At 33.5% G+C, this 18,907-nt stretch overlaps 1 protein-coding gene across 5 annotated transcripts in view; it reads left to right on the top strand.

The window, feature by feature from the left end:
• The window catches only part of Suco (SUN domain containing ossification factor), an 81,048-nt gene extending 62,498 nt beyond the window's left edge, over positions 1 to 18,550 (top strand). For 3 of the 5 annotated variants that reach the window (XM_074047465.1, XM_074047462.1, XM_074047464.1), the window contains 5 exons: positions 4,461 to 4,565; positions 6,044 to 6,198; positions 6,638 to 6,729; positions 15,463 to 15,518; positions 16,559 to 18,550. In XM_074047465.1, coding sequence (XP_073903566.1) covers positions 4,461 to 4,565; positions 6,044 to 6,198; positions 6,638 to 6,729; positions 15,463 to 15,518; positions 16,559 to 17,002 — 852 coding nt within the window. In that variant the 3' untranslated portion in view covers positions 17,003 to 18,550. Of the gene's footprint in view, positions 1 to 4,460; positions 4,566 to 6,043; positions 6,199 to 6,637; positions 6,730 to 6,970; positions 7,062 to 15,462; positions 15,519 to 16,558 lie in introns of those variants that run through there. The other 2 variants (XR_012438829.1, XM_074047461.1) reach the window with 2 other exon arrangements.
• The last annotated feature ends 357 nt before the right edge of the window (positions 18,551 to 18,907 follow it).

Here is an 18,907-nt window from a genome sequence, read left to right as displayed (position 1 = left end):
TGGCTTTCCCTATATCTAGTAATCAGTTTTACATTCCATTTCTTCTAGTTTCACAATGAGTGAAAGCACATGGTATGTATCTTTCAGGGTCTGGACTATTTCACTTGACATAATGTTGCACATGACAAGATTTTATTATTTTTTATGGACAGATAGTATTTCATTATGTAACTGTACCATATTTTCTTTTTTCTTAAACATTTTTACTAACATATATTAGTTGTACTGGAGAAGGGGGAGTTCATTGTGATACTTCCTTATTTGCTCACTACCCCATCATCATTCTTTCTCATCTCCTTCCACACTTAAAATAATTTCAGTAGGTTTTATTGTTGTATTTTCATAAAATATAATACGTTGACAATATTCACCTTCCTTTACCCTCTCCATTCCCACTCTACCCTTCAACACTCTTAACAGGACGTGTTTTACATTCCAGTCTTTCATTTTTCAAGTGTATATTCATTGTTCAAAGGGGTTTCCCTGTGATATTTCACCATGTATTGTGCTTTAATCAGTGTAACCTACCCTTTCACCCCACCTCCTGTTGCTTAACAGTTTTCAGTGTTTCCTTATGCCATCTTCTTACACAAATATAATGTATATTGATATTACTCACTGTCATTTCTTCTTCCTTCTCTTCCTAGTTCCCTCAAACAGTCCCATTACTGCAAACATGTTATAAATATGATTATACATATATCATTTGTGTATACATTTATATTTTGGATCTATTTTCCACATGTAATAGAAAATATGTGACCTTTGTCTTTTTGAACCTGGTTTACTTACTTAACGTGATCTCTGGTTCCACCCATTTACCTACAAATGACATAATTTCATTCTTCTTTATGGCTACATAGTATTCCATTGTGTGTATATACTATTTTCTTCTTGTCCTCTTTTTTTTTTTTTTTTTTTTTGGTAGTACTGGGGTTTGAACTCAGGGCTCACACTTGCTAGGCAGGTCCTCTACCATGTGAGCCACTTTGCTACCCTACCCTATACCACATTCACCAGTTTGTAGGGTAAATAGTTCTGCAGTAAACATGGATGTACAAGTTTTTAATTGTATCCTGACTTAATATTCCTTTGGATATATGCACAGGAGTGGTATCACTGGATCCTATGGTTGTTGTATTTTTAGCTTTTGGATGAATCTCCAAACTGCTTTCTATAGTAGATGTATTAATTTACATTCTCACCAGTGGTGTATAAGGGTCCCTTTTTCCCCCACATCCTCACCAACAGTTGTTTGTGTTCTTGATAGCCATTCTGAGTACAGTGAGGTAAACTCTCAATGTAGTTTTGATTTGCATTTCCTTTATAGCAAGGGATGTTGAGCATTTCTTCATGTATTTATTGGCCATTTTTACCTCTTTCTTGGAAAGAAGTTCTGTTCATTTGCCCATTTCTTCATAGGGTTGATGGTTCTTTGGGAGCTTAGCTTTTTGAGCTCCCTATAAATTCTGTCAGTCTTTTCTCTTATTTACTGAGCTATTGGAGTTCTAGTCAGGAAGTTATTGCCTGTGCATTCCATTGTTTTCCTTGTTCTGTAGCTTCAAAGTTTTAGGTCTTGTATTGAGATCTTTGACCCACTTTGGATTGAAACTAGGGTGAAAGACAGGGATCTAGTTTCAGTCTCCTACATGTGGATAGTCCATTTTCCCAGTACCATGTATTGAATATTTTGGGCTCCTTTGTCAAATATTAAATATTTGTAGCTATGTGGATTTATCTCTGGGTCTTCTATTTTGTTCCATTGGTCTTCATGTCTATGTCAGTATCTTTCTGTTTTATTGCAAGGGCTCTGGAGATATCTCAGTACCTTGCTGTTTTTGCTCAGGATTGCTTTGGTTATTCAAGGTTTTTTATGCTTCCGTCTGACCTTTAAGACTGATTTTTTTAGGATTTGATTGATAAAAAGTGTTAGGTTGATTCAGTTTTTCTCCTGATAGCTGATAATTAAGCTTGGATGTGATGTCTTATTTGAAAAGTTATCTAGTTATTGGTATCAGTATCTCCTGAAGAAAATATTCTTGAGCATTGCCTATTATTGTTTTTGTGTATATAGTAAACATTTCTGCAACATTGTTAATTCTGTAGAATCTTTTGTGGTTTTCTATGTAGATACTCCCATTGCCTACCGATAAAAACAGTTTTATTCTTTTTGTTGCTTATGCCCTGTTATTTTATGTGTTATTTTATGTGTGGGCTAGAGCTATATAGTAGAGATACAGTAGAGAGTATATAGTGGTGATAGTGATACAATAGAGTGGTGATAGTGACCACTCTCTTGTGTTGCTGATTTTGAGGGAACAATTTCAGTATTGTACGTTAAGTATAATGTGTGTGCTATCGCAGTAAAGACATTTTTTACTTTTCTCAAAGGTTATTTGGGGCTAACCGATGGTGAGGTGAGAAGCCTTAGACTGAAGAGCTGCCTCTGCCTGCCCTGTTCATGGCACATTGTGATTGTGGTTCTTCCCTTACTGGTTCAGGAATTCTTTACATTTTCTGAATATAAGCTCTTGTTAGAGATATGGTACGCAAATACTTTCTCCTAGTTCCTTACTGGTTTTCTCATTCTCTTTACAGTGTGGTTTGAGGAGCAGCTGTTTTTGATTTAATGAACACTAACTTATCAGTTTTTCTTGTTGCTCTAGGAAATCTTTGCCTAAAGCAAAGTCACAAAGATTTTTTCCTATGTTTTCTTCTACAGTGTTATAGTTTGAGTTTTACATTGAATTTATGATCCATTTTGAGTTAATTTTTGTGTGTTATAAGCTATGGATCAAAGTTCTCTTGAGAAGAGGAATGGAAAAGAGGAGTCATGAATATCGATTTGTTCTAGCATTGTTTGTTGAAAGACTGTTCTTTGCTGAGTTTTCTTTGCACTTTTGATAAGAATCAATCACAATACATATGTGGGTATATTCTAGGTTTTTTTTTTCTGTTTTGTTGATCTGTTCAGTCTGTCCTTATGCTTATACCACAGTATTCTGATTACTGTAGCTTTATAGTAACTCATGAGGTCAAGTAGTATTAAGTCCTCAAACTTTGTTCTCTTTCAAGATTGGTTTGTTTATCCTGTTTTTTTGTTGTTTTTGTTTTTTGCATTTCCATATGGGTTTTAGAATCAGCTTGTTTTCTAGATCAGTTTGGATATTGACATCCTTACAATATTAAGTCTTCTGCCCCATGAACACAGTATTTACTTAGGTCTTTATTATTTGAATACAATAATTTCTTTTTCCTTTGTATGTAGTAGCTATGTCCTGAACCTTAAAGACTTGTATAAGTACTTTTCAGTGATCTTGTATATTACTAACTACTGGAAGTAAGTTGTGAATAAAATATTAAACAGCTTATTAAATTTAATAGCTTATTCTTAAAATATTTATAAACATTTATTAAATCATTCAAAAGAAACGATTTAATGAGTCACCTTAGCATTTTAAAAAGATAAAATAGGATAGAAAGTATCACAGAGGATCAGATCACAGCAAAGGAAATAAGTTAAGTGAAATGTTTTGTTAGTTTCACGCATCCCTCCTTACTCACATACACAAATGAGACTTAAAACTTTTTTAATCAGAATTTGAAAAACTTAGATCTAGAATAACAAATGGTTATATAGATATTTGATACCAGGTCTTAAGTTAGAGTTTTAGATTTCCTTGATTCTGTTCTGCCCACTTTCCTCCTCCCCAAATTTATTAATAGGTTCAAATTTTTGGTATAGTCTAACTCATAAAGGTTTATAACTCTGTGATATGTAATTCCATAATGCATGCATTCAAATGATACTTTAAAGAAATGTTTTATTGATTATAAAAGTTTCTAAATTTCAGAGCTATCTAAAAAATAGAAAGATGAATTTTTTTTATTGGTAGGATTTTAGCATTGATTGCATGACCACTGCAGGTATTTGACTATGTGACATTCTGAATTCCATTGTAATCTTATTGAGTCCACTTTGTATCCTGAAATACTCTTTTTTTTTCCTTAGAGTTCCATTTACTTTTTAAAAATTTTTTCTTTTATTTATATGTGCATACAATGTGAAATACTCTTTAAAATTTTTCAACATGTCCTTCTACCAACTGCTTTGCTAAAAACAAGACTATCAGTTTTTGCATATAGGTGGTTATACACTAGTTCATACATATGGAACCCATATTAATTTGAAAAATAATGTATTAGCTTTTGTTACAGTTTTCTACATTGTAGCAGTGAGTGGTAAAAAGAAGGAAGGGCAGTCCCAGATCCATGGAAATGTTTTGAGTTTTTAAAATTTCTGGCCCAAATTTGTAATATTTATTCATTAAGATCTGATTGGAAATACATTTTTGGAAGAAGTTGTTGTGGTTCTTCAGATTATTTTACTTGAATTTATAATGTAGTTAATACGTAGATGAAACACAAAGAAAAATAATACTTAATCTCTCCTATTGTAGGATCAGCGGCAAACTGAAGCTATTCATTTGCTACAAGCACAGCTGACCAATATGACACAGCTTGTTTCAAACTTATCAACGACTGTAGCAGAACTAAAACGAGAGGTAATTGTGAGACACATTGGTTGTTGTGAAGGCAGGCTTGTAAGCATGAACCTGACACATACAAACAAACCAAACGTCATTTGCTGAGAACTTTTTCAGAACATCAAAATGGCAGCTTAGAGTGATGGAAATATACTATAAGCTTTTATAAAATTTGGCTTTCATAATTTAGGTCTTACCTGAGTAATATAGATTCAGGGCTCTTCTGTCAGGTCTTCTGCAAAAAATTGACAGTAGCAACACATTTCGTTTTTCAATCCAGAAGGCTAATGAAGTTGTTCATTAGTAAAGCAAAACTTTAATTAAGATTTAGCAAGTATATATTCAGCAACTAGTATATGTAAGGCATGTGCTATCCAGTTCTAGGTTGGTATGTACACTAGTGAATTGTCCCTGACCTCACAGGTTTATACTGTAGGGTAGGAACAGAATAGATGCAGTAAATATATAAACATGATAATTTCTTCTCATTACAAGTGCTATGAAGAGAATGAAATTAGGTGTATAGGGCAGTAGTAATAGGATTTGATACTTTAGCTGGTGGTTTTGCAAGTAGGTGTATAGGGCAGTAGTAATAGGATTTGATACTTTAGCTGGTGGTTTTGCAAGTCTTATCTGAAGAAGTAGCTTTAGAAGTGAGTACTCAAGAGGACTTAGCAGCCACACAATGTGCAGTAGGAGAACAAACCTGTTACTAGCAGAATTAGGCTAAAGGACCCAAAATTGGAAACAATGTGAAATGTCTGAGGGCAGAAAGAAAGCTGGTGTAGCTGGAGCAGAATAAGTGAGATGATTTGTGGCTGAAGAATGGGCTGAAGATACTGGCAGAGGCCTGCCTGGTCGTACTAGATTGTTTGACAATTTAGAATTTGAATTTTATTCTGAACAGTGCAAGTCATTAAGTAAAGAAATGATGTGGATCATCTCACTAATGCTTCACATGTTGAGAACTCCCCACTTGTTGCCCTGTAGAAATTGCCTGTTGATAGATAGCAAAAGCAGAGCATGAAACGCACCAATTAGGAGGACAGAAGTTTCCGTAACTTGAGTTAGGTAATATTGGCTTGGACTATGATTTTAGACATGGAGAATAGTAAGTTTGAATTCAGGACATATTTAAGAGGTAGAAAAATAAGACCTTGCTGAAATATTGGGTATGTGAGAAAGAAGAATTAAGGATGATCTCCAGGTTTTTGGTTTAAATAACCGGGTGAGTAGCAGTTCACTTTTGCACTGTGGGAAAGACTAAAAAAGCACATTTTCGTTCTCCCTGAGGAAGAGATAGTGTAAATAAAAAACCAAATGTAACAAAATGTTAATGAAAGTAGGTGAAGGGCATAAAGATGCATGGTCATTGTACTATTTTTACAACTTTTCCAAAGGTTTTAGAAATGTTCAGAAAAACAATTGAATGGGAAGAAAGCAGAAGAAGAAGAAAAAGTTTTAATTATTTTTGCTTAACTGTTTTTTCATCTCAGGTTTCAGATCGACAAAGCTATCTTGTCATATCTTTGGTTCTCTGTGTTGTCTTGGGGCTGATGCTTTGTATGCAGCGTTGTCGAAACACTTCTCAATTTGATGGAGATTATATTTCAAAACTTCCTAAAAGCAATCAATATCCAAGTCCTAAAAGGTAATACCTGTATTGTGTTTTATAATTTTCTTTTCCACTATGCTTTTTATATTTTGGAAAATTTTTGAACAGATAAAGGAATACCGAGGTACCTCTAGTACTTTACCCTTATGATAGTCTTGAAACCAAAATATTAAAAAACATCATTAGGGTAGTCTTATTAACTTATAATAGAGAGAAACACTAACAGTAAATGCTTAAAATGCTTTTTTGAAAAAGGTGCCCAAATGTGAAATTCAAAGGAGGAAGAGAATGGGAATTGCAACATAGTACCTTTAGAGAAGAATTTTTTTTTACCTTAATAGGAATAATTGGTGCATTAATTTAGATTAGTTCCATGTTGTATGTATAGTTCTAAATAGCCCTCATTTCACCTCACAGAGTAAATTATACGTAATGTACTCATTGTGTCCCATGTTGATTTTTCTTAATATGTTAGGTGTTTCTCTTCCTATGATGATATGAATTTGAAAAGAAGAACTTCATTCCCACTCATCAGATCCAAGTCTCTACAGTTTACTGGCAAAGAAGGTAGATTTTTATGGATATATAACATATATATACACATATAAACATGAAACTAGCTTGCTTCTGGCATAAATATGATGTCAGTGTCCTGTTTGTGCTATGTCAAGGCCACTTTATCATTCACATTTAAAATCTCTTTGTCCTTTTAAAAGTCCAAAGGGTGGGGAGGGGGGACTTAGTTTATTTAATTAGCAATGGATAGTTTTGTTTGCACATGCTCCTGTTTAGAAGTATTTCTTTTTAGAAAGGGATGTTTGAGAAAGTTCAACAGATATGGAAATCCTGAATGTGCTTCCATAGCATCCTGTGCTTTTCTGCCTCCTCTTCCTGTACAGGTAGGACCCTTTTTGTCTTTAGTTTAGGACTGTGAGGCGCTTTCTAAACAAAGATCTACTCTTTCTCTTTTATAGCCCCAGAATCTATAATTGGGTTCTCTTGTCTAACATTCAGTAAATACTTACTTTTTAGTGAATAGATATGTATTAAGTGGTTATTTTCCTTTTCAGTACCATTTTAATTAGTGCTTATTAAGAAACTTAGAAATTGTCTTCATAGTGGTGTTAAAATAACCAATTACCTATTTCAAATAGGAGTGCTTTCTTAATAATCACTGGCCACTCTCCCTTTCTTTACGATTTCAGTAACTGGGTAGCTTGTTTCAGTTGATTTAATCAGTCAAATAATCATTCCTTTCTAATCACAAAGCTTTCCAGACTTAATCCATTGCATGTATATTTCCTTAGGGCTAATAAATCTCTTCATCCTTCCTACTGTTTTCTTTCTTTTTCTTTTTGTTCTTTTTGGTTGATAGGTCTTTTTTAAGTGAAATTTCAGTTGAAATTACTTACTAGAAAGTATAATCATATATGTAAAGCTTAGTGAATTTTCACAAACTCAGTATGCCTGTGCAAATCCAGATTAATAAGCAGAACGTTATCCAGTACCTCAAAAACTTTTGTGCCCTTTTAATAACTACCCATACCCTTGCAGGGTAGCCAGTATTTTGATTTATAACTATTGTGAGAGTCACCAACTATTGTGAGTGTAGTTGTTTATTTAATAGAAATTAGATACAGTACGGTATTCCATAATGTACATATACTGCACACTGTTCATTTACACTTGAACCATTTTCATTTTGATGCTATATTACATATCTTTGAACATATACATGTATTTTTGTTGGATGTATTCCTGGAAATGGGAACAATAGTTCATAAGGTATGTGTATACTCAGCTTTAGTAAATACTGCCACACATTTCCAGAGGGTTGGGTGAATTTGCTATTCTATCAGTTATGTATACCCCGCCATCAGTTATTTCATTTGTTCTTCATCCTAGTAAATATTTAGTTTTTTGGATCTTGTAGACATTCTGTTGGGAGGATATGCATTCATTATTTGAAATATATTTGTAAAATCAGGATATACATTGAGTTTTTTATCATTTCTAGTTTTACTTTAAGTGAAATTATGGCTATTTTAATATTATCCTTCTAACTCATTAAGGCCAAATAATGTAGCCTTTGTAACTGATAACAGAATTGCTTCTATCCTAGATAATAGTGTCATCTTGGCTTATCTTTACACTTAAAGTTCAGAGCATAGTTAGGAGACCAACTTTAATCCTAATTCCACTGTTCATTTCTTTACCTGTTTGAATTAAATCTCTTATGGCATCTATTGTAGTCTGCTTTGATTTTACTTGTCTTGTACTTACTTATTTTCATTTCTAAGCTCTATGAGAAGGAACTGTGCCTAATTTTTTATAAATTAACTGGTTAAAAAAAAACAACATAAAATTTGTCATCATAACCATTTTTAAGTGTGCAATTCAGTAATGTTAAGTAAGCTCATATTGTAAAATGGATGAATATTTTCATCTTACAAATCCTAAATCATATGCCTATTAAATAACAACTCATTTTGTTCCTTCTCCATTCCACCCCTTGTAATGATTATTGTATTTTCTGTTTTGATGAATTTAAGAAGTACTTTAAGATACCCCATGAATTATATGGTAATTGTCTTTCTGTGATTGGCTTATTTTACTTAATGTGTTCTCAAGGTACAGTCATGATATAGCATGTGATTGGATTTACTTTTTAAAATGAATAACAGTTTATGTATGCATGTATGTACCACATTTTCTTTATCCACTTATCTTTTAATGTACATTTAAGTTCCCCTCTTGGCTTTTGTGAATAGTACCACTATGAAGATGGGTACATAAATACCTCTTCAAGATCCTGCTTTCATTTCTTCTGGATATGTACCTGGAAGTTGGATTGCTGGATCATATGATAACTCTTTTTAATTTGTCTTTTATTATCTCCATACTATTTTCCATAATTACTGTACCACCTTACATCCCTACCAACAGTGCATCCAGTTTCTCCACATCATCACCAGCACTTGTATTTTCTGTTTTTTTAAAATAACAACTATTCTAATGGGTGGGAGATGACAGCTCATTGTGGTTTTGATTTGCATTTCTTTGATGATTAGTGATGATCAGTGTCTTTTCAAAATGGTTGTTGGCCATTTGTATATCATTTTTAGAGAAATGTGTTATCTAAGTCCTCCGCCTGTTTTTAATTGGGTTTTTAGATTTTTGTACTAGGGGTTGTTTGTATGTTAGCAGATACATGATTTACAAATATTTTTCTATTCTGTAGCTTGCTTTTTTCATTTTCTTTTGACACACAGAAGTTTTTAAGTTTGATACAGTCCCATTTGTTTACTTTTGTTGCCTGTACTTTTGGTGGCATATTTAAGAATTCATCATTAAGTCCACTGTCATCAAACCTTTCCACAACATTTTCTTCTAGAGGTTTTATAGATTTAAGTCTTTATTTTGTGTTTGTATATGGCATAAAGGTCCAGTTTCATTCTTTTGCGGGTGAATAATATCATTTTCTATGCACCGTTTGTTGAATAGACTGTCCTTTTCCCCAGTAAGTAGTCTTGGCACTCTTGTCAAAAATCATTTGACCATATGCTCAAGGATTTATTTCTGAGCTTTTTGTAAGTATTTTATTCTTTTTGATACTGTTATTAGCAGAATTATTTGCTTAATTTCCTTTTCAGATTGTTTATTGCTAGTGTTTAGAATTACAACTGAATTTTGTGTGCTTATTTTATGTCCCTACAACTTTGCACAGTTTACTGGTTCTAAAAGATTTTCAAGTTTTCTGCATAAGGTCATGTCATGAGATCAGAATAGTTTTACTTCCTTCATTCCAACTTGGACACCTTTTATTTCTTTTTCTTGCCTAATTTCTTTGTCTAGACTTCTAATACCTTATAAAATAGAAGCAGTGAGAGGGGCAGGCATTCTTGCCTTATTCCTGCCTATAGAGGAAAAGCTTTCATTCTTTTACTATTGAGCATGATGTTAGCTATGGGCTCTTCCTAAATGACCCTTATGTTGAAGTAGTTTCCTTTTATTGCTAATTTATTGTGTATTTTTATCATGAATCTTGTCAAATGCTTTTACTATATCAATTGAGATGACCTTGTGGGTTTTTTTTTTTCTGTCCATCCTTTTAGTGTGGCATATTGCATTGACTTAGTTTTGTATATTGAACTGTCTTTGCACTTCGTGAAATAAATGGATTCATGGTGACTCTTTTCAATGTGCTGTTGAATTTTGCTTTGCTAGTATTTTGTTGAGGATTTTTGCATCAGTCTTCATAATGAATATTGGGTCTGTAGTTTCTTGGTGGCTTTCATGTCATGGTAATGCAAAATGAACTTGGAAATGTTCCTTCTTCTTCCCTGTTTTTTTTCCTGGGTTTTTGTTTTTTGCTTTTATGGGGAGAAAGGGGGGTTATACCTGTGTAATCAATTGTATGTGTGTTTTTCTCATTATGATAGTGCTTCTTATTTCTTGTTTAAACAGAATTTTTTATTCCTTGGTTGATAATCTCCTCTATTTTCTTGTAAATGTTTGTTTTTCTCCTTCACTTTTAGATCTTTAACCCATCTTAATTGATTTTTTGTGTATAGTGTTAGGTAGATATATTGGTCAGATTTCCATCTCCATAACAAAAATAACTAAGAAAAGTCAGCTTGAAGGGGGAAAGATTTATTTTGTCTCGTATTTTCAGCCCATGGTCATTTTACTCTGTTCTTTCTGGGTCTGTGGTAAAGCAAGGTACATGGCCAGGAGCACACAGTAAAGCTGTCCACTTCATGGAGGCCAGGAAACAAAAAGAAGGGAAGGGGCGAGGGTCCCAATATTCTATTCAAGGACATGCCTTCAATGATCGTCCTCCAGCTAGGCCCCCACCTCCCAATAGTGCTACCAGCTATTGGAGATCAAGCCTTCAATACATGGGCTTTTGCAGGACCTAACTGTAGGTTTGCCAATATAAAATTTTATATGGATTGTTCATTAACTCGGGTTTCTTGGCCATTATTGGCTTTCTGCATTTTTATGTAAATTTAGAGTCATCTACTAAATGTTTCATCCAAAAAATGTAGTAGGTTTTTGGTTGAGATTACCTTGACTCTACAAGCCAATTTGGGAAGAATATAGTTTATGTTTGTTGATGTGTGTGTGTGTGTATTGCTAGTATATAGAAAAAAATACATTTTGGTGCAGTTAAGTTCACTATGTCATATTTGTTTGTGGGATATTATAGTCTCCAACTCTGATAGTGACTTATTCTATTCCTTTTTGTATTTCTATCAGTTTTGCCTCACTGTGATGCCCTGTTGTAATACATACACATTTAGGATCATTGACCCCTGTATTATATATCTAAAGTCTGCTCTGCTTAAAATTGATATAGCTAACTACTACTTTTGTATTTAAAGTGAGTTTCTTGTAGACAATATCTTGTTTTTGATTCATGCTGACAGTCTCTTTTCATTAATATATTTAGACCTAGACCATCAATTTTTAATATAGTTGATATAGTTAGGCATTACCATATTTGTTACTATTTTCTATTTGTTAACCATATTCTTTGTTCCCATTTTTGTCTACTACATTGTTTCTGCCCTTTGTGGTTATAATTGAATATTTTATGATTCCATTTATCTCTTCCTTAGCATATCAGTTATATGTCTGTTTAAATTTATTTTAGTGTTTGCTCTAGAGTTTGCAATATATATTTTCCTCTAGTCCATGTCCACTTTCAGGTAACATTGTACACACAGTGTAAATACCTGTAATAACAGAATAATCTTAATTTTTCTGTCCCATCGCTTATATCATTGCTGTCATTCATTTTACTTGTACATATGGACAAATGGGATATATCTGTGTACTTGATACATCATTGGTGTTATTTTGAATAAACTATTACCTGTTAGATCAATTAAAAATAGGAAGAGTAAAAGTTATTTTTTTTTACCTTCATTGTTCTACCTTTATGTAGATCTGAATTTCTTACCTATATTACTTTCCTTCTCTCCAAAGAACTTCTTTTAACATTTCTATTAGGACTAGTCTACTGGCAACAAACTCCCTCAATTTTTGCTTGCCTGAAAAGCCTTTATTTCTTCTTCACTTTTGAATGCATAACAAAGATAAGAAGTAGATCTGACTTTTCCTCAAAAACTAGGAAGTTCTTAGCTGTTACTCTTTATATATATTGCTTCCATTTCTTCTTCTTTGTTATCCTTCAGGTTTTCATTTTACATTTCTATTTACATCTCTTTTAATTGTCCCATAGTTCTTGAATATTTTGTCCTGATCTTTTCAATCTTTTTGTTTTTGAAAGTTTTTATTGTCATATTCTCAAACTCTTTCTTTAAATATGTTTAGGTTACCATGAGTCTGTCAAAGGTATCCTTAATGTTCTGTACTTTTTCCATTAATGTCCTTAGCATATTAATCATAATTTTTTAAAAATTCCAATCTGATAATACCAAGAAGGCTCTTCAAACTGCGGGTGTTTTTTTGCCTTTTTTTTTAGCATGCCTTGTAATTTGTTGTTGTTGTTAAGATATGAACATGATGTACTTATTGAGTAAATAAGCCTTTACTAATGTAAGAGTGAGGTAGAGGTAAGGGGAGCATTCTGTAGTCCTGTGATTAGGTCTTAGTCTTTTGGATAGCCTGTTCCCCTGTATTGTGAACTTCACCAGTGGTTTCCAGTCCTCTCCTAAAAAAAATCCTCCTAAGATCTTTCCCTTGTCATTACTTCTCTTAAATTTCTGAGATATTATTTTCCTTTTCTTTAATCCTGTTTGAGGTCTGTTGGGCTCTTTGAATCTGGATTGGTGTCTTTTGTCAATATTGGAAAATTCTCAGCCATTGTTTTTTTTCACCTCAAATATCACCTCTGCCCCATTTTCTTTTTTATGACTTTATGAGCATATAATAGTTGTACAGGGGGATACATTGTGATATTTACATATGTGCTTATAATACATATTAGTTAGATTTACCCCCTCCATCATTCTCCCTCTTCCCCCTTCCCTTCTTAGAAGAATCTCAACAGGTTTCATTCTTCTATTTTCATATATGGATGTAAAACACATCCACCATATACACCCTCATTCCCCTGCCCCATTCTTTTTTAGATCCTCAAGTTTAACTAAATTTATTAGTCCATCTCTCTTTGTCTTATAAACTTTCCATCATTTTGCCTTTTTATGCTATATTTTGGATGAATATTCCTCATCTTTCTTCCAGGTGATGTATTTTTCAGCTATATCTAGTCTGTTATTAAAATCATTTTGGGGGGCTAGAGATGGGAGTCAAGTGGTAAAGGCCCTGAGTTCAAACTCAGTACTGCCAAAATTAATAAATATATGAATAAATAAATTTATTCTTTGGATTTTAATTTCAGTTATTTTGCTTTCATTTCTGAGTTCATTTTGTATTTTGCCAAAAAATTCTTAAGTCTTTTTTTTCTTGCAGATATTTTTAAGCTGGTTTTTTGCTTAAATATAGTAAGCATAATTGTCTTTATAGTCCATAATAATCCTAATATTTTAAATCCTTATGAATCTGTTTATTTGTCTTCATAGGCTCTTGCTTAAGGCATGTTATGTCTTTGTGTCCTTTGGGTATCTTGGTGTGCTGCTCCACTTTGAAAAATTACTTGTAGGAATATTTGATGAGCTACAGTGTGGGTCTGTTTCAGAGGGAATTGGTTTACATTCATGTAACACTTTACATTTGTAGCTCAGGGTTTTGGGGGAATTTTTTCTTATGACGGTATTGGGGCTTGAACTCAGGGCCTCACATTTGCTAGGCAGACACTCTACCACTTGAGCCTCACCACCAGCCATATTGGGAATTTGTACTATAAGGGTTTTTTTGTTGTTTGTTTTTGTTCCTCTCCTCTCTCTTTCTCTGTCTCTCATCCATGAGTTCATTTTTTACCTTAGGAGTTACTGCTATTTTGACTGAGCCTAGTATCTTATTTCTGAGCCATTCCTCTAGTATACCATCTGAACCAAAGTTCACATGTTCTTGCATTGGTAAATGCCTTAGGGCAAAAATGACTTGTGCTCCACTTTACTACCTGGGTTCCTGCTTTTCTTTTGTTTTGGACCCAAGGTTTACTTACTATCTATGCAGCTATTCAGTGCTTTTAGTGTTGTTCTTTTCTTCTTTCCATCATACTTAGTTTCTTTCAGTAGAGAGGTTGATCTGAATAACTGCAACCGTTCTTAGAAGTAGACATCATGCATGTTTCTCATTTTATCTTTTATGTTTATTCTTCTACAAAATCTGAGAACAGGAGGGCAGAACAGGGTTTGCCTGGGGAGGAGGGGGTTAGCACCAGTGGATGGGGGAAGGTGGTGGAGAAAGGGGTAGGAGGATGAATATGGTGCAAACAGTGTATTCACATGTATATAAATGCAAAAATGGTACCTGTTGAACTGTTCCAGGAATCAGAGGAGAGACAGAGAAGGGCGGGGAGTGGGGAATTCAGTATTTGATATATTGTAAGAACCTTTGTAAATGCTACAGTGTACCCACACCCAGCACAACAATTAGAAAAAAAAAATCTACCAAAAAAAAAAAATAGACATGACTTTTTTAAAAAGGACTTTGATATAGTGATGTGAGAGAAGTGACTATTCAGAGGAATGTTTGGATACTTTTACATAGTCAGTGGTTTTATCAAGAAATCTCTAGGACGTAGTGTTAAAAATTGTAATTGGTTGAATCATGTTATTAATAAATTTCTGATATGTGAAGATTTATAATGAATTTGCTGTTTATGAATTTAATTCTTTCTTTGTCAGACCTTAAATTATTTTAACAGGTTGAATAGGACTAAAGTCCCATATAGTCTTTCATTTATATGTAGTTTATTTGTTGTTATGGGGTGGGTTATAAGTGTCTTGAATGTTATGTAATTAAATTTTAGAACTTGGAGCTAAACCTTATAGATCAAAATTACTCACTCTGCCAGAAATGCTTATCCATTATTGCTTGATCAGGATGACCTGGACCCAGAGAAGGATCCTTCCTATATTAGTTGATAACCAACTGTTAAATTAAAATCTTAACAAGAAAATAACTTATTTAAAGACTGGTCATTTTCAAGGTTTATAAATAGCCCTCAAATAACTGACCAAATCCAGAATAAGAATAGTACCATCTTCCACCTTACCTCTTTTGGCTTACTACTTTAAAATCCAAACCTGGTATAAATATAAATTCATTAGCTCTATTAATTGATCATTAAGAGATGCTTTTTTCTTGTTTAGTCATAGCATAAATACTTTTCATTTTACCTCTTTTTTTTCTTACTTATAGTAGAACCAAATGATTTGTACATCGTAGAACCCCTCAAATTCTCTCCAGAAAAAAAGGTAATAGTCTCTTTCTTTTGAAGTTTAGTGTTACTATGTGGTAGTAAATGAAAAAATAGGTTGAAAGGTTTGACATAGCTTTTAAGTAGTCCTTAACGTTTAAGTAGTCAGTTATGGTAATGGTGTAAATGAATGTTTACAGGGGTCAGCAAACTATATGCTCACTGTGGCCCATTTTGTACAATCTGGTATCAGAGAAGCATTTTCTCAGTTTTGAAAGATTGTAAAATAAAACAAAGAAGAATATTTAAGAGAGACCATATGAGACCTGCAAAGCTTAAAATACTACTATCCAATGTTTTAAAGAACAGGTTTGCTGATCCTTGGATGATAGTCATTATTTACTGAGTATCTTATGCATGTCAAGCATAGTGCATGTTCTATTCCTATAATCCTCACAACAACCTGACAATGGTAATAGCCCCACTTTTTAAATGAGAAAACTGAGGCTCAGAGAGTTTGTATCTTCCTTAAATGAGAAAACTCGGTATGTATTTAGGATTTTTTGGCTACAAAGTCTGCTTTTCCATTTTGCCTTCCAATTACGTTAGTTTTGATTAGAGGTAATTTTCTGTAGGTAATAGAATTTGGACTTTAGAGCCAAGTGGTTTAAGATTCAACTCCAACTTGGGCATTTACTACTTTGTAACTTAGGCAAGAAGCCAGATCTCTGAAGCTTGGTTTTCTCATTTAGAAACCAAAACCATATCTTTCAGTGTTAAGAGGTAAGAAATACATGAAAGTAACCAGTATAACATCTGGCACATAGTAGATACTCAGATATAAGTTGTCACTCCTTAAATATGCATTTATAGGTGGCAGGGAAACAAAAGTTTTGGTTGAGTAGTGTTTATGAAATGGGAAGATAATGATAGTGTCTGTGTACAGCATAACTCCATGTCTGGGTATATGTGTATATAATGCTGTTTTACTTTTCACCAGGTGGTGGCACTTTCCTTCCTTAGCTCAGCTCTCTTGGGTGTTTAATAAGATAATTGTTGGAACTCTAATTCCTATGCTTTCTTTTATTTGTGTTATAGAAAAAACGCTGCAAGTACAAAACTGAAAAAATTGAGACCATAAAGCCTGCAGATCCATTGCACCCTATAGCCAATGGAGATATAAAAGGAAGAAAGCCCTTTACGAACCAGAGAGATTTTTCTAATATAGGAGAAGTTTATCACTCTTCTTACAAGGGCCCTCCATCTGAGGGAAGCTCAGAAACTTCATCACAGTCAGAAGAGTCCTATTTTTGTGGCATTTCAGCTTGCACAAGTTTGTGCAATGGACAGTCCCAAAAAACAAAAACTGAGAAGAGGGCTTTAAAACGAAGGAGATCTAAAGTCCAAGACCAAGGAAAATTGATAAAAACTCTAATACAGACTAAGTCAGGATCATTGCCAAGCCTGCATGATATAATCAAAGGAAACAAAGAGATCACCGTGGGAACATTTGGTGTTACAACAGTCTCGGGACATATCTAAAATTAATTTGATTTTTTCATACTGGAGACTTTTTTTGTTGTTCTTTGAAGAACAGTCTGTGGTATTTGAAGGGTTGGGGGTGGGTGAAAATATTATTGGGAAAAGTATTGAGAAATTATGGTTTTTTCCTTTTTAAAAAGTAGACAGGATTGTGTCAGTCTTGGTTAATGAGCTACAGTTTTACAAGGCGAATCACTTCCTTAAAAAAGACAATGGTAGACATTTTATAAAGATGTTTTTTTCACAGGTTAATTACTAGGACAAAAGTAATTTGGAAGCCCAGTTCCTTGGGTGAGATAGGAATGAAAGCCGAACCTCTTCCTTTAGCTTTGTTCCTATTTCTTGCACCTTCCCATATTTATGTGCCTTTTGTCTATTTATAATGCCACTGGAAGAGGAGGGAGAAGTTTTCTGTCATTTGATTTCTTTTGTAACTTTGTTAGGTTTTTGAAGCTGCAAACACTACAAGGCTTTAAGATGATCTGTGCCTGAAGCTCAACAATGTGGATCAAACAGTGTGAGGATCCTGAAGACTGGCCAACAAGATCTCTGCTTAGCAAACTCATTAGAAGGAAACACTTGATATGACTTGTAAAGTCTGTTCCTTTAGTTAAATGGCGATGCTCTTAATGTTGTTTTCATTTCACTTATTTGAACTGGATTACTTTTTCCTTAGTTAATAATTCAGTGAGCGGAAAAAAGCTATAAGATCCTTTCTTACACATGGCTGGTATTTGCAAACAAATGTTTTATAAGTTCACCTTTAAACACATTTAACCATTTGTCAGGTTTTCTTTAACTACATTACATTTTAAACTTTCGCAATAAATACTAATCCTCCAAACTTTCGTATCACTGTGAGACCAGGTCTCATCTGATATAATCACTGCCTACATACATATGCACAGAACCAGCTAGTGAGTTTGTCAAGCCTTTTCTAATTGGTCAAGTCTAAATGGATTATTATTCCTTCATGTTTGCTTTGTATTGGCTACAATGTGCAGAGATAGTTATCTGTGATGTCAGTATGTCTGTGTTAGTTTGCCTTTCTTTCCCTTTAAAAAATAATGGGCCTTGACTGTATTTGAGTAAAATGATTCTTAGTGTGTGATTGTACAGTAATGAGTGAAAGTGAAAAATACTTCTTTTTGAAAGAGAATTGACCATTTGTGATGTGAGATTTAAGTTATAACTTATTGAGCACTTTTAGTAGTAACTTTTTTTTAACTTGTCTAATACCTTTCTTGGGGTATTGTTGTAATGTGACTTATTTAAAGCCTTTTTTGTTTAAGTTGCTGCTTTAGGTTTATGGTATGTTTTAGGTGATTAATTTTTTTTCTTTCCAGTCTGCACAATTAGCCATTCAGAGCAAGGGGACTTGATTATATAGAAGGCCCTTGGAAGAGGTCCAGATAACAGCAGAGGTAGAACGGGAAGTCACGCCATCTGCGTATTGTGGAAAGAGGACTTTCAGTATGTAACTACGGAGCTGTAGTGCCATTAGAAACTGTGAATTTCCAAATAAATCTGAACACTTGTCTTTATTAATTACTGGCTTTTCTGTCCTTTGAAAGGGAACATACAACTGTATTTCTAATCTTTGAATGAACATTTTAGTTTTTGCCATTTCCAAAGCTAAATTACAACAGCATCCCTTTAAATGTTGATCATTTTCTTCCAGCTAAAAACTGTACTTTCACATAAACATTTTGTTCCCTGTATAATCATAATTTCACCTTTTCAAATACTAAGATGATAGTTTTAAATGTTAAGTAGAATGTTTAATAGAATGCTTTCATTGAGTATTACTTTTCCATATCTAAATACAGCTTAACATTTTACATTTTGGTGTTTATTCTGTTGCAGTTATAACTGTGTGAGAGGAAAAAAAAACCCTTAAGGAGT

Source organism: Castor canadensis, chromosome 11 (genome assembly GCF_047511655.1).
Source record: "Castor canadensis chromosome 11, mCasCan1.hap1v2, whole genome shotgun sequence".
Classification (NCBI taxonomy): Eukaryota; Metazoa; Chordata; class Mammalia; order Rodentia; family Castoridae; genus Castor; species Castor canadensis.
The sequence above is the reverse complement of the archived record's forward strand: the minus strand, read 5'-3'. Positions and strand labels throughout refer to the sequence as shown.